At 41.0% G+C, this 14,264-nt stretch overlaps 4 protein-coding genes across 6 annotated transcripts; 2 read left to right on the top strand and 2 right to left on the bottom strand.

Annotated features, from left to right (window-relative positions):
- Positions 1-222: 222 nt before the first annotated feature.
- On the top strand, positions 223-1,221 carry LOC119557143 (NADH-quinone oxidoreductase subunit B 2). Of its 2 annotated transcripts, none has more exons than XM_037869727.1 (2): positions 223-324; positions 379-1,221. In XM_037869727.1, the coding sequence occupies exon 2, from the start codon at positions 386-388 to the stop codon at positions 1,043-1,045; it is 660 nt and encodes a 219-aa protein (XP_037725655.1). In that variant the 5' UTR covers positions 223-324; positions 379-385; the 3' UTR covers positions 1,046-1,221. The 2 variants fall into 2 exon arrangements, with proteins under 2 accessions (XP_037725655.1, XP_037725654.1); XM_037869726.1 differs by having other exon boundaries at positions 237-324; positions 376-1,221.
- A 325-nt stretch (positions 1,222-1,546) lies between these two features.
- LOC119557142 (solute carrier family 25 member 46) lies at positions 1,547-3,418 on the bottom strand. The gene is made up of 5 exons (XM_037869725.1): positions 3,259-3,418; positions 3,088-3,198; positions 2,854-3,005; positions 2,452-2,791; positions 1,547-2,384 (listed from the first exon to the last, which is right to left on the bottom strand). The coding sequence occupies exons 1-5, from the start codon at positions 3,288-3,290 to the stop codon at positions 1,610-1,612; spliced, it is 1,410 nt and encodes a 469-aa protein (XP_037725653.1). The 5' UTR covers positions 3,291-3,418; the 3' UTR covers positions 1,547-1,609.
- Positions 3,419-4,529: 1,111 nt separating this feature from the next.
- On the top strand, positions 4,530-9,236 carry LOC119557349 (centrosomal protein of 164 kDa). Its single transcript, XM_037870086.1, has 3 exons — positions 4,530-4,892; positions 5,505-5,616; positions 5,676-9,236. The coding sequence occupies exons 1-3, from the start codon at positions 4,742-4,744 to the stop codon at positions 9,130-9,132; spliced, it is 3,720 nt and encodes a 1,239-aa protein (XP_037726014.1). The 5' UTR covers positions 4,530-4,741; the 3' UTR covers positions 9,133-9,236.
- Positions 9,237-9,661: 425 nt separating this feature from the next.
- On the bottom strand, positions 9,662-13,310 carry LOC119557971 (odorant receptor 13a). Of its 2 annotated transcripts, none has more exons than XM_037871038.1 (6): positions 12,937-13,310; positions 10,659-11,093; positions 10,363-10,462; positions 10,184-10,291; positions 9,935-10,123; positions 9,662-9,882 (listed from the first exon to the last, which is right to left on the bottom strand). In XM_037871038.1, exons 1-6 carry the CDS (start codon positions 13,302-13,304, stop codon positions 9,808-9,810), a joined length of 1,275 nt encoding a protein of 424 aa, XP_037726966.1. In that variant the 5' UTR covers positions 13,305-13,310; the 3' UTR covers positions 9,662-9,807. The 2 variants fall into 2 exon arrangements, with proteins under 2 accessions (XP_037726966.1, XP_037726967.1); XM_037871039.1 differs by having other exon boundaries at positions 10,659-11,090.
- Positions 13,311-14,264: the final 954 nt, after the last annotated feature.

Here is a 14,264-nt window from a genome sequence, read left to right as displayed (position 1 = left end):
ATAAAAGCTTATTTCGAATTGGGTTGCAGTTTTAAAGTAAAAATTCCTATAAAAAAAATTAGATGATTGCTGGGTGGATTTGGTCGATTTACGAAATTGGCATGCTAATAGTGGAATATTTGGAAAAATATGAAACGTCTAAGTGGGAATGGGATATTACATTTTTGTTAACGCGAATGATGTGCCAATGTATGAACAGGGCATTTCATATGAAATGGTATATTTTAGTACTTTTCCTATGATGCATTTGGTATTTTGTTAGCAGGCCAGCGTCGGTCATATCCTCATAATACGAACCGAAATAAGTTGAAGTTACATAAATAGGTATTAAATGTTTAAATGCACTGTCCGCACATAACTTTAGCATCAATTTAGCAGGACCAAGATGCTGCGTTCGGCGATGATGTCATCGACCCTGGCCCGGGCTCTCCAAAAGGCCACCCAGACGACACCAAATGCCGTGGTGCCCGCTCTGAATTTGGCTCTGGTGCGCCAACAACAAACCCTTCCGGTCGCCGAAGTGGCCCAGACGTTGCCAAAGAAGGGATACTCGCCGTTCGGCACGAAACAGTCCTCGGTGGCGGAATGGTCACTGGCCCGACTCGACGATCTGCTCAACTGGGGCCGCAAGGGCTCCATCTGGCCGCTGACATTCGGCCTGGCCTGCTGTGCCGTCGAAATGATGCACATCGCCGCTCCGCGATACGACATGGATCGCTATGGTGTCGTCTTCCGTGCGTCTCCCCGCCAGGCCGATGTCATTATCGTTGCGGGCACGCTGACCAACAAAATGGCACCGGCCCTGCGAAAGGTCTACGACCAAATGCCCGAGCCACGTTGGGTCATCTCGATGGGCAGCTGTGCCAACGGCGGTGGCTACTACCACTACTCGTACTCGGTGGTCCGCGGCTGCGACCGGATAATCCCCGTCGACATCTACGTACCCGGCTGCCCGCCCACGGCCGAGGCCCTCATGTACGGCGTCCTGCAGCTGCAGAAGAAGGTCAAGCGGATGAAGACGCTGCAGATGTGGTATAGAAAGTAAGGCAACAGCGATCAGAACCTATATATATATATTTAAAATGTGAAACATCAAACGACACACGGTTTGGCGAACAGAAATTATATTAAATATTGTTCTGTTAACGTTCTGTTGTTGTATATATTGTTTTTTGGCTCACAAGGATGTTGCAAATAAATGTCTTTCGATATAAATACTAAGCTTCAAAGTGTGTGGCTGTTTCAAAGCGGCTGGCTTGAAGATTGGCTAACGAAAAAATTACATTTTATATAAATTGATGGTTCTCTTGTAAAGGGTTTCTTTCCCTTATAAATTGTATGTATATATCATATAAGTAGTTGCCATAGGAACGATCGCACCAACCACAGGACAATCTCCAGTTTTCACTTAGTTTTTCGTTTAGTTCCTCGCTGTTTTCATTCAAGGTTACTTGGCTTTCGAAATCTATTAAAAGTAATTCTTTTTTAAAACCGTATAAAATGTAAGCACGTACTAGTGTCGCAATAAACCCAGAAACAAGTGCAATTTTGAACATTTAAATTATTTTTGTATAATTTACATATGCATAATAATTGGACTAGCAAATAACTAATCTAGTGAATTCTGACCAACACTATTCTCCTCCATTTCGGTGCTGGAGAGGCTTGGCGACAAGGTCGTGGACCTCGAGTTGCAGGCAATGCCATCCAGATTATAGTACTGCACTATTCGCTGTGGTGGTCGATTCGATATGACCTCGGCAATTTGATTCACAACCCATTTGGCCAGCTTGATGACAGCAACGTGTGCTGCAAACTGCAGGATCATGGCTCCGAAGCCCTTGTACAGCCCCGAAACGCCCTCGGAGACGATGGTGGTCTGATAGCAGTCGACGACACCCTGATAGTTTGTCAGAATCGGGACTACATCGTAGCCATTGTCCAGGTTGTCGATTATGGTTCGTGTTCCCTGGAGCTGCAGACGGTGCATGATCGTCTCGAGCGGGAAGAATATGACCTCAGTGGTTAGGATGGCGATAAGGCTGGCGTATATTTCCGCGTTCTGATGCTCCAGCGTATTGTCGTGTAACTTTCCTCCCTGGCTGTCCTGAGAATTCGTCGTTATTCGTCGCCGCATAATGCGCGAGGATACACCCCGTATGACCAGGTTGAAGAGGTACTTGGTGATGCCAAACGAAACGCTGGGCCCAATTAGAGCCCAGGCCGGTAGCATTCGTCCCTTCTGCGGGGAGCTCCAGTAGAAGAGTCGCAGGCTGCCCTCCCGAAAGACATCGAAAAGACCCGGCTTCTCGCTGGCTATATCGCTTTGCACCGTCTCGACGAGAGAGGCAGCATGGAAGGGCACCACCAGCCCAATGCTTATACTATATATGAGGTACATTAAATGGAAATCAGAAAAGTGCTGGAATGATTGGCATGACAATGCCTTACCATTTGAGCAGAACATGCTGGCCGAATCGCTTCAGGGTGGTGCGACTGTCCACATCCTTGGGCCAGCTGGTCACTTTCGAGATGAAGTCGTCTATGGCCAGGGTCATGCCGCGAACCAGGAGGCAGCTGCCCACGCCCTTCCACAGGGTAGTCAGTCCCTGCCTTCTGTGCAGGTGCACAATGCTGGGCAGCAGCTGGAAGGGATGCAGATGGTAGCGTCTCGAGGCATTGTACACCTGACATTGCCTTCGCAGCACTACAAATGGATGGCTTAACAGGTTCTCGGTGACCAGGGAGACCCACTGAACGCCCACCACTAGATATTTTCGAACTGATGTATCTGTAGTATAATATATCTATTATATAGAGCTTCTTGAGATCTACAGATGATAGATCACCTACCATCCTCCTGAGTATCCGAATACTTGTCCAGCACTTTATGCTTTCCCAATGGTAGTGATAAGGCATTATCTGAATCAACGTACGGGATCCTGGCTGTGGCATCCTGGTCGGCATTTATATTGTCCACAATAGCCTTCTCGCGGCTCTCAAGGCTGATTCAATGGATGTAATGGGGAGTCATGGGATTTTATATAATTTAACAAATGGAAAATAGATGCAAATCTTCGGCTGTACCTGCTTCCCAACAGTTTGCTTGGACTAGAGGTCATGGGTAAATGTAAATCCCGGGACCGATGCTCATTTCCCAGGTGATGATCATCGTGAAGTCCACGCTCCGCTTCAAATCTATAAATGGATGTTATTTATCATAGTGTTGTCATGATGCAGGTCATATTTGTTACGTACTTTAAGCTGGAGTAGTTATACATGCCCGCCATAACTCTGTTCGCGTATTATTATGTAGTTGGCGAGTTGGGATTTATATTATTATTATTTTCAGGTAGGGTTGAGAGGTGTTTTAAACATATCTAATTGTTTTGAAGTAAAGTGTAGGGCACTATTCTATAAATCGAAGGTCTCACTAAAACATTATCGATAAAAAAGCTTTATAGTACATTCCCACCGCGACACATCGGTGCATAAGCTTTTCCCTGCCAAAAAACAATTCCACCATATCCTCGATAAGATTTTCAAAGGCAATTCTACAATTTGAAATTTTTTGGAAACGTTAAAGACCAGGATAATTAGGTATTTTACCATACTTTAATTCCTGCTTAAACTTGGCAATTCTTTTCACGTCGTCTCAATATTATTGTATCCACTGTTAGTATTTTTAAAAACGGCCAGATTACTACTTTTAATAAGTTTTAATATTGATTATAAAGGAATAATTACCGAAAAATTACACGCATATATAAAAATAAAAAATAAAAAATTCTTAAAAAGCTTGATATAAGATCAGGATTAATCCGATAAGCGATAAAATCGAAAGTAGAAAAGGATTCTAGCTTTAGGTAATTAGGTTTTTCGAAATACAGAACTTAAATATGTTAATAGAAATGCAATCAAACCTAGAATAAAAGGATAAAAACAGTATTTTGACAACAGTATACTTTTTGGTTATTATTTCAAGGATAATTTAATAGTAAGGTGGAGACACAATTTAATTAGTTTTTAAACAAAAGAAGAGTACTTTCAAATATAAAACAAAATTTGGAATCAATAATCCCATAACAACAGTATTTTGACAATAGTATATTTTTGGGTTCTCATGGGTGTAAATACACCCTTTTTTAGAAAAGGATCCCAGTTTTTGCTAGATGTTAAAAAAAAAAACATAACTTAAATATATTTAATGCATATAAACCAAACCTAGCATAATTTCCACCCCCATAATCCGTCAGTTATAACTAGAACTAAAAGGATAACTACAGTATTTTGGCAATGGTATTTTTATCGGGACTTTGTTCGGTTGTTGTCGTGGTTGAAAACGAGGTGGACCTCTGTGCCGTCAGGCTGCGCAGAACGGTAAACTCGGTGCAATATCCTGTTGCCAACCAGATAATTGGCCAGCAACCCGTCTTCAGAGCATGCTCCGACGTGCACACACACACACATACGGCCGTATATAGTATAACGATGACTCAGTAGGTATTTATATTTTCATTTTTAGGTCAAACTGCATCCGTTTATTCTCCCATTTACTCTGCTGTCGGCAGCATTCACTGAGGAATAATATGGAAAATTATGATTGCCAAATGGGAAAAATATAATAATATATGCAAATATATTGAGCGACACTTTGAGTACGGATAACTTCGGAAGCAGAGGAAACGTCAGCTCAAAAAGTAGTTTCGTCGGTTAGTGAAGTCGCAGAAAAGTTCCCATAATGACGACCACCAGTATGTGCAAGAGGATATCCTCGGCAGCAGCAACAACTGAAATGGCCAAAGCGGTCTCAACAACATCATCATCATCTCAGGGTTCATCGGTGATTTGCGAGGAAGTGTTCGACGAGGCCTGTTTTCCATCATCAGAGGGTAAGTTTTCGTCAATAGTTATAACTATAATCCCTCTTACCATTTGGGTGTGTGAATGCAAGGCAATATCGATATTTTCGGGAAAAATCTATCCAGGTCCTGAAATTATCTACATATTGAGGACAAGTTTGGTAACTTTTTTAATTCATTTTGAAAGAAAAAAGTTCGTATCCTTAATTTGGGACATTAACACATTTTCGACCATTTAAAAATATACGTATGTGTGTATATACCTCTGCAGGAAGTACATTTGTACCATATATATGTACATACATCAGTGGAACATTCCTTAATCTGTTCTATTAAAAACTGTGAGCAAACCGCAAAAGCATCTAAAACATTGATTTCCTGTTAAAAATAATAGCCGTCATCTATTTTTTTTATTTGCCCCGTTAAACAAAGTAGGTATAAAATATGTAGCTAAAAACCATTTTATCGTAGAAGTGATGACTTTTTCTTTTATTTTTTTTTTGTTTTTGACTTATTCCACGTTTAAAAATATTCTATAAATCGATTTTTTGCTGCTGCTTAAATTAACACTCTATTTTTTTAGTTTAAAAAATGTATCCTAATGATGAAATAAGTAAGGTTTTTGAGACTTGGTTTTTTTAGAAATAAACGAGTATGCCTCTTTGATTGGAATCGAACCTCAACGGGAGCAGCATTTGCTCTATCTGGCCAAGGAAGGGTTGATGGCCGCCTTGCCACCGGATTGGAAGATATGGTAAGAATATTCCTAAAAATGATATGCTATAATAATAACATTTGTATAATATCGTGCAGCTTTTCTGAGGAGAAAAATGGTCATTACTATCATAATACGCGAACCAAGGAGTCGCAGTGGGATCATCCACTAGATGCGATATATCGAGATCTGGTTAATCAGGCGCGTCAAAAGCTATTGGAAACGACGTCTTCGGTGGGGGAAAATGCGCAGTTTGTCGACACCTCGGATGATCTATCGCAATTGGACTCCGGCATACGCAGTATGCAGGGCATCGATGAGATTCCCTCTCCGGGCCCATTGCCCCTGAACAATTTGGCCCGGAAGTGGTCAATGGCCAGTAAGGCTGGGTTCCTGGGACCCAGTCTACTAAGCGGCGGTAAAAGTCGATTTTTGGACTCTGGCTCCAAGGATTTTGGACGTTTTTATCAGCTTGGCTTTGAGATGACCAAGTCTAAGGCTCAAATGGGAAATACTACTACCCTATTGAACGGAAAAGTAGAGAACTCCGAGGAGAATGAAGTAGTTGGAAAAGTAGCTGGAACAGTATCGATGTTTCAAAAGGCACGTCGGCAACTGGAGAGCGATGGCTATACATCACCATCGGGTGTCAAGGGCATCCTGCGTGACTCTAGTATAACCGATATAAGTCGAAGATTGGATCGCATGGAGCCAACGAGTGAGGTGGAGGATAAAAAGAGTGTGCGCTTTAATCTGGATCAGGCTCAGCGAGCGAAAAACTCCCAAGAGGAGAACCTATCGACAAAGATGACACAGACTTATAAGCAGAATGAGAATTCGGAGGATGACGATGAGGATGTTGAGGTGGTAATCGAAGATGATGATGATGGGGATCAGAATGAGGATGGGGATGGTAAAGAGGAGGCAGATGACCTTTGGCACGAGAAGGAGACCAACCTAATGGAGGGCATATACAATTTGAATCCCTTTTTATTGGACTCCAACAAACCTATAACCAAATCAACTGAAGTAATCAAAATATCAGGATCAGGATTGGGATCTGTAGAAGCACCTGCTGATAAAACCAAGGGTTGTGAAGCACCCAAATTATTTTATGATGACACAGACTCCGATTCGAAGGGCAGTTCTGTGCGCAGCTTCATTATAAACAAGTCCGAACAGGACTCATCTCATTTGGCGGGCAACAATGCCTTCGATCTGGAGGCATTGGGCCGCAAGCATAGCTATGAACTGGAGCAACTGCAGCTCAAATCGGGACAACTGGCGGCGGACAAGTCCATGAACCATGGTCCAATCTTCTCCGACAATGCCGCCAGTGAGGTCCAACTGCAGAATGATTTCGAGGCCATAAGGCGGGATCATGAGGCGAAGTTAAAGAGATTTCGTCACGAATACGATCTGCGTCTCACCTCCCATCAGCACAAACTGGAGGAGGCCTTCGAGCTCCAAATGGAAAAGTATCGGGTGCAATTGGAGCGTCAGCTGCAGAGCAAGCGAAGTCTGGTGGTGAGTGAGCACAAGACTCGGATCGACACTCTGCAGAGCAACCACGAGGAGATCCTAAGAGATCTGGAGCGGGAACTTCACAGCGAAGAGGAGATCCTACGTAGGGAACAGGCCACCCGGCTGGCCCAGCTGCGCGAGAAGTTTGCCCGCGAGCTGGACGCGGAGAAGCAGCGAGGCCGGGAGAAGGGCGAGGAGCGGCTCTACGAGAAGGTACGCTGCGAGAAGCGCCTCCTAGAGGACAAGTATCGGTGCCTCAAGGAGAAGTATGTGCGCCTCAAGACGGACGTAAAGCTCTCCCTGGAGCGACGCAATCGGCGGCGAGAGGCTCAAATGGTGCCCCAGCATCATAACCACACCAATAGCACAAAGTCTATAAGCGGTGCCGAGATGGAGCGCTCCATGGAGCGTTACTACAAGCCCCAAGCCCAGTCTGGTAATAGCGATAATCGCTCTCTGAGCTACTCGGATCAGGCAATTGCCGGCGAGGCGGTGGTCAAGCCACCAGTTCCCCACAAGAGTCAACTGGCCAAGGCATCGTACAACATCAGGCAGTTGCAGCTGCAGGATGACAACACCTCTATAAGTCAATCGGATACGACACTATCGAATACCTATAACAATGGTCGCTATGGACCATTTCTCAAGTCGGCCAGTGGCGTTTTATCAGCCAGAACGGTTAGCGATAATGGCAACTCCTCCAGGGATATAGTGGGTGGTGCTATATCGAATCTGGAGAGGAACAACAATAGCAACCAGGGCAAGGAGTCGACCAGCCTGAGTAGGATCGTCTTTTCGCGCACCAAGTCGGCATCTACATCGCGCTTGAATTCTGATACTAGCTATAAGGGTGAGCGGCCCTGCACTCCGGTGGAGAATCTGCGCCACCAGTTGCAGAAACTCGAGGCTCTCGAGGATCAGTTCCCTGAGAACACCCTGGATGCCCCCTACCATTTGCGCTATCCCTTCACTGACATCTCCATTAAACCCAATGGCGTGGGTTCCGAACTGGAGTTCTTTAAGCATCGTATACATCTCGAAAGGGATTCAGTGCGTCGGGCCAAGGAATCCCTGAGGACACAGCGGACTAATTTTAGGATGAGGCAAAGGGAGATCAGTCAGCAGCGGAAGATAACCGCTTTATCGCCGAAACACTCGATCGATCAGCTGATCCAGGAGGAGAAGGAACTAACCGAAATGGAGGTGAATCTGCACCGCACCAGATCCCTACTGGGCGAGAAGATAATACGACTGAGACATCTGGAGCAGAGTCTGCTGCGGATCTACGAGAAGGAGAAGTCCATACTTGATCTGGGTACCATGGACGATGCGGCCACACTAAGCGATCTATCGTCGCACTCGAGCTCTGGCTTCAGTAGCACCGATCTGGCCAGTGCCGCCGATTTTCACAAGAAGAAGGAGTACTATCAGCAGGAGTCGAACGAGTGTATTGAGAATTTGGAGATACTCAATGCCGAGATCCGTGAGATCCTGGATATATTTGGACAGAAGCAGCATCAGCATCAGCAGCATGATCAATCTGCATCGGCTATACCGATGCTATCGCCAAGGGATTTGGGATGGTCACAGGTGCTAAAGCACCAACAGCATTCCGGTACCCAAAACTTTTCCCTTTCAGATGATATCATCGAGGGCGGCGGCGTTGGAGGGGCGGTGCATATACCCCATTCGATACCCACTCTCGCGGACCGTTTGGAGACCTATCGCCAACTGGCCGCCGGTCGAATGCAGAGCTCCATGGGCGCGGCCATCCTAACGGCCAATACTATAGTCTCGCAAAGTCCACGGGCCGTCAACTATACTACTTGTTTGGTGGAACGAACTCGGGATCTGCGCAACTGGCTGCGACAGGCCAAGAACGAGCATGATTTCCTGGTTCAGCATGGAATCACATCGGGACAGACTTCGGTGGTTGGGGAGGCCAGTGCCTCTATTACAGGTCACTGTGCATCCATGGGCAACACGACTGCTGACAGGGGAAACTCTGCGCGTGGCAAGAACGATATTTAAATCAAGGAATGGGTAGTGCATATTTTAATTACAAAAATATTCATAGTTACTATTTGTGATCTTATGTTTGTCTGAGAATTTCATTAAAAGTAAGAAAATATCTATTCGAACTTTGTTTTGCCGTGGGAGAGAAGAATTGTAAGGTGAGAATAATCAATACAAGATGTGCATCTAAAGGTAATGATAATAATAATCTAATGAACCTATGCCGCGAATTCTTCAGCTCTCAAAGGTCTTTTTCGAGCTATTCTTCATGGTCAGCCAATTACAATTTAAAGATATAAGGTATTAAAACCACACAGAGCATAAATTATAAAACCTTGGTCGCGAATTCTTCAGATCTCAATCGTCTTTTCAGATCCTTTCAATATATCAGGTCAATTGCTTAACATCGACTTACCTACCTAGGTAAGAGTAATCAATACAAGAATTATAAGTCTAAAGATAATAATGCTATTAAATTAAAAATAAGTCGTGAATTCTAAAATTGGTTGACACAGACTAACCTAAAAAGTACACTTAAAAGAAATTTAAACATATAGCCTTTTTCATTTTATTTTGTTCGGAACTAGACTAGACACTATATTTTTTCTACATCTAGTTTTTAAAGCAATATGATATCATGTTCGCATCTAGTTTAAATATGCGTTGCACTACTTTATTATAAACATTTATTTAGTCAAGTTTATTTTCGTCATCGAAGTAAACAGACCTCAAAAGGGTAAAATAACTTAAGGACGTACTTAATATCTGAAAAAGATTTGAAGTAGGGATTATTTGCTTTACATATAGGGTTACATACCGCGGTAAAACTTTGCAGAGACAGAGTTGAGAATTTGAAAGCCGTTATCCTTACGGGTTGTTGGCTGCAAAGTATCATAAAGCTTAAGTGATTTCGGACTCGCTTGCTAGATGGTTTATAAGAATGATACTCAATTCGATCTGAGCCTTCCCATTGACATTCATAAAGAACTTGCGCTGTCAGAGTGGACTGTGTTTTGCAAAAATATGGGTTAAATTGGTTTAAAGTACTTTATTTACTAGTTCTAACCTGTTTTATTAGAGCATCGCCATTCTCGCAGAGTACGTATAATTGCGAAAGTGCCGAGGATATATATATAATAAACTTTACATAGTCCCCAATAAACATATTATTTCCCTGATTAAGAAAATAAATAAAATTGTTAGCCTTAAGAATTTGAAATATATTTCTATATCTATGGTACCTACAGTTATTATTTGAAAGCCAACCATGCAAATAAGAACTGATGAAATCATAAGGTTGACCAATAGAATTGGATTAAAGAAGTCCTCCAAGCGCTTAGCGAATCTAACAAGAAAAATAAGAAAGTTATTAATGAGTTCCAGTGTTGAAAAAATTTGGTATTATTTTTTAACGGATTAGAAACAAGAAGGCTTATTTATACAAGGGCCAGGGAAAAGTGTACAATATTTAATTTTCAATATTGCAAATAGAAATAAGATATCAATTTTTAATACGGTTAGTACATTTGCAAAATACCAACCTGATAATATTGTTGTGTTTTTGTACAATACGTTTGATGCGCTCCAGTTGAACCTCTTCAGCCAATTCCGGATTAACTATTCCCGTAAATATCTTGTCGATTCGTTCGTGTAGCAATCGAAACTGGCCGCAAGTGTAGGTTATAAAGAATCCAAGTATTGTGTCTTCTGCAAACAAAGTGGTCACCACGCAGATTCCTGCATATGACGTAAACATGTAGGTCAGCGCATAGCTGATCCAATTATGGTACGGATTGTATGGAAAGACCATTTTGTAGGGAAATGGCTTTTCCTCTTGGTCTATTTCGGGGCCGAAAAATAATTCAACCAAGGGTAAGACGCAGTACATGATTATAAGGCATGATAGCAACGCCGTCATTATGCTAAATGTGATCATGCGCTTACGGCACTCCTCAGCAACATTGTTTTTAGAACTGCTGTTGAAGGACAAAGTAAAAGAGGGGTATTAATAATAAATGTAAGCTTAAGAAAGTTTTACTGAGAAAAAAAAGATCACGAAAAAAACATTTAGATTTTGGTAAAAATACTATTTTCTCGCGGTTTTTGATCGTGGCTTAGCCAAATCACGGCGTACAGCTGTAAGAGTGACAGTTTTGAGCAGCTTGCTAGATATGCCAACGATCCCCATCACTTAAAGAAAAATTTATTTTTTGACCCATTTTCCCATTTTTTATAAGGGGTAACATCACGTTTTTTTGCGAAAATTGGAAAAAATTAAAAGTTTTCAGGTTTTAATGCCAATCGATTGGAAATTAAACTACGAGAACAACGAGGTATGGCTTTCGGTTTTCTGACTTTTATAAGCTTTACGGCATCCAAAATACTGATTTTTTAGGGCTGGAAAAAGGGATTCAGATTTTGGTCAAAAATACTCATTTTTCACGCGGTTTTTTAATCGTAGCTCAGCCAAATCAAGACTTACAGCTAAAAGAGTGACTGTTTTGAGCAGATTACGACCTATGCCAACGATCCCCATCACTTAAAGAAAAATTTATTTTTTGACCCATTTTCGCATTTTTTATAAGGGGTAACATCACGTTTTTTTGCAAAAATTGGAAAAAATTAAAAGTTTCCAGGTTTGAATGCCAATTGATTGGAAATTAAGCTACGAGCACAACGAGGTATGGCATTTGGTTTTCTGACTTTTATAAGCTTTACGGCATCCAAAACACTGGTTTTTTAAGGCTGGAAAAAGGGATTCCGATTTTGGTCAAAAAAACTCATTTTTCACGCGGTTTTTTAGTCGTAGTTCAGCCAAATCAAGACTTACAGCTAAAAGAGTGACTGTTTTGAGCAGCTTACGACCTATGCCAACGATCCCTATCACTTAAAGAAAAATGTATTTTTTGACCCATTTTCGCATTTTTTATAAGGGGTAACATCACGTTTTTTTGCGAAAATTGGAAAAAATTAAAAATTTTCAGGTTTTAATGCCAATTGATTGGAAATTAAGCTACGAGCACAACGAGGTATGGCATTCGGTTTTCTGACTTTTATTAGCATTACGGCATCCAAAACACTGATTTTTTAAGGCTGGAAAAAGGGGATTCCGATTTTGGTCAAAAAAACTCATTTTTCACGCGGTTTTTTAATCGTAGTTCAGCCAAATCAAGACTTACAGCTAAAAGAGTGACTGTTTTGAGCAGCTTACGACCTATGCCAACGATCCCTATCACTTAAAGAAAAATTTATTTTTGACCCATTTTCGCATTTTTTATAAGGGGTTTTTTTGCAAAAATTGGAAAAAATTAAAAGTTTCCAGGTTTGAATGCCAATCGATTGGCAATTAAACACCGAGCTCGACGAGGTATGAAATTCCTCATTCTGACTTTTATTTTTTTTATAGCAGCCAAAAAACTGAAATTTTATGGCGAAAAAATAGGGTTCAGAATTTTGTTAAAAATACGATATTCAAATTTTTTTCTCTCCGGTTTTTCAATCGTAGTTTAGCCAAATCAAGGCGTACAGCAAAAAGACCGACAGTTTTGAGCAGCTTGCTAGATATGCTAACGATCCCTATCACTTTAAAGAAAATTTATTTTTTGATCAATTTTCCCTTTTTTTGTTTTTGCAAAAATTATAAAAAATGGAAAATTTCCAGGTTTGAATGCCAATCGATTGTAAATTAAACAACGAGCCTAATGAGGTATGACATTCCTTATTCTGACCATTATTTGCATTACGGCAGCCAAACCAAGGCGTGCAGCTAAAGGACCGATTGTTTTGAACAGCTTACATTATTTTATTATTTTAACTTACTCTGGAATCCAGATTTCGTATGAAAAATGTTCAATTAGTTTCCGAAATTTTCGCTGGTTTAGGCGCAAATGAATGAGTCTCACAAAATTAAGGACTCCCATAAAGGTTGTACAACAGTTTTCCGTGGTGATTATGATATCCGAAAGGTTTTTGAGCAAAAAAGCCGTTTGATAACTGATTGTTATCCCAACGGAAGCTATGACGTACCACGCCCATGTTGTATAAGCAGTGGCAAAAAATGAATTGCCATAAAAAGGTTTGCTTTTCTTTTCGATTGACGATTCCGCTAAAGGCCATGAGCCATTCAGTTTTAGCCAAATACACTGAATGGGAAAACGAAGTTTTTTATATGGATAGGAATAAAACATGTCCTTCTATTTATCAATCGACTTGGTTCTGAAAACCCGGCAGCACTTTTATAGTAAGCCAAAACAACTGGCGATAAGGAAATATAAAAGAGAATTTACAGTGCGTCAAAATTACCCCCTTTAGTAATTTCCTATAATTACACAGTAAATATTTTAGGAAGGGTTTGCATACAATGCCCATACTCACCGCCCAAATCCTTTGACACCACCTCATTAAACGCTTAATATGAAATTTTTATCAAACGCATTTTCCAACAAAGAGTCTTTGTCGGTTAAATCGTTTGAGGGGATATACGTGTTTTACAGCAAGTAAAAATATATCATATAATAAACATTTTCAATGACATTTTTATCCTGATCTCAAAACGGTATGATATTTCTATTAAGAGTGTTTTTGTGGTATTTTTGCAAAAATACAATTTACCTTATTTAGTGTCCTTATATCTTGATCAAAAAGGTCGAATGCATACATGTCGAACTGTTTTTTGCATATCACCCTAATTGTTGATCCATATCACCCAATTTTTTCTAAACAACAAATATTTTTTAAAGCTTATCTTTTTTTGCAAAATATGTAAAAAAAAAAACAGAAAAAATTATTGGTTTGACTGTCAATTGATAGATAAATTTATTGTGAAGACACAAAGTTGTCCTCATTTCCCACGATTTTCGACAAAAGCCCACATTTTCAGAGTGTTTTAGGTGCTTTAAAAGGTCAATTTTATTTTTAATTATAAATGAAATTTCTTACATATGACATTTTATATTAAAGAGTAATACAAATATCACCGTTTAAATTAGGTCAGTTTTTGCTGTTCTGCAATACTAATTTATTTGGGGGGTGTGGCCGAACTTTAAGACCAACCTGCGCTGAGCGTGCATCTTTGGACCCAGTTCCCTAGCTAAAATAGTTCCCAAGATCTCGACAGGCGGGCAGACATGGCTAAATATATATGTATG

Source organism: Drosophila subpulchrella, chromosome X (genome assembly GCF_014743375.2).
Source record: "Drosophila subpulchrella strain 33 F10 #4 breed RU33 chromosome X, RU_Dsub_v1.1 Primary Assembly, whole genome shotgun sequence".
Taxonomy (NCBI): Eukaryota; Metazoa; Arthropoda; class Insecta; order Diptera; family Drosophilidae; genus Drosophila; species Drosophila subpulchrella.
This window is presented reverse-complemented; position numbering and strand designations above follow the sequence as displayed.

Coding starts and splice junctions, on each gene's coding strand:
- LOC119557143 (XM_037869727.1), top strand. CDS start 386: ATGCTGCGTTCGGCGATGATGTCATCGACCCTGGCCCGGGCTCTCCAA.
- LOC119557142 (XM_037869725.1), bottom strand. CDS start 3,290: ATGGCGGGCATGTATAACTACTCCAGCTTAAA. Junction 3,006..3,087: donor AGCAAACTGTTGGGAAGCAG/GTACAGCCGAAG, acceptor CCATTGAATCAG/CCTTGAGAGCCGCGAGAAGG. Junction 2,792..2,853: donor TTCGGATACTCAGGAGGATG/GTAGGTGATCTA, acceptor ATTATACTACAG/ATACATCAGTTCGAAAATAT.
- LOC119557349 (XM_037870086.1), top strand. CDS start 4,742: ATGACGACCACCAGTATGTGCAAGAGGATATCCTCGGCAGCAGCAACA. Junction 4,893..5,504: donor CTGTTTTCCATCATCAGAGG/GTAAGTTTTCGT, acceptor TGGTTTTTTTAG/AAATAAACGAGTATGCCTCT. Junction 5,617..5,675: donor CCACCGGATTGGAAGATATG/GTAAGAATATTC, acceptor AATATCGTGCAG/CTTTTCTGAGGAGAAAAATG.
- LOC119557971 (XM_037871038.1), bottom strand. CDS start 13,304: ATGTTTTATTCCTATCCATATAAAAAACTTCGTTTTCCCATTCAGTGT. Junction 10,463..10,658: donor AAACACAACAATATTATCAG/GTTGGTATTTTG, acceptor TTTTCTTGTTAG/ATTCGCTAAGCGCTTGGAGG. Junction 9,883..9,934: donor CTCTGCAAAGTTTTACCGCG/GTATGTAACCCT, acceptor AATCTTTTTCAG/ATATTAAGTACGTCCTTAAG.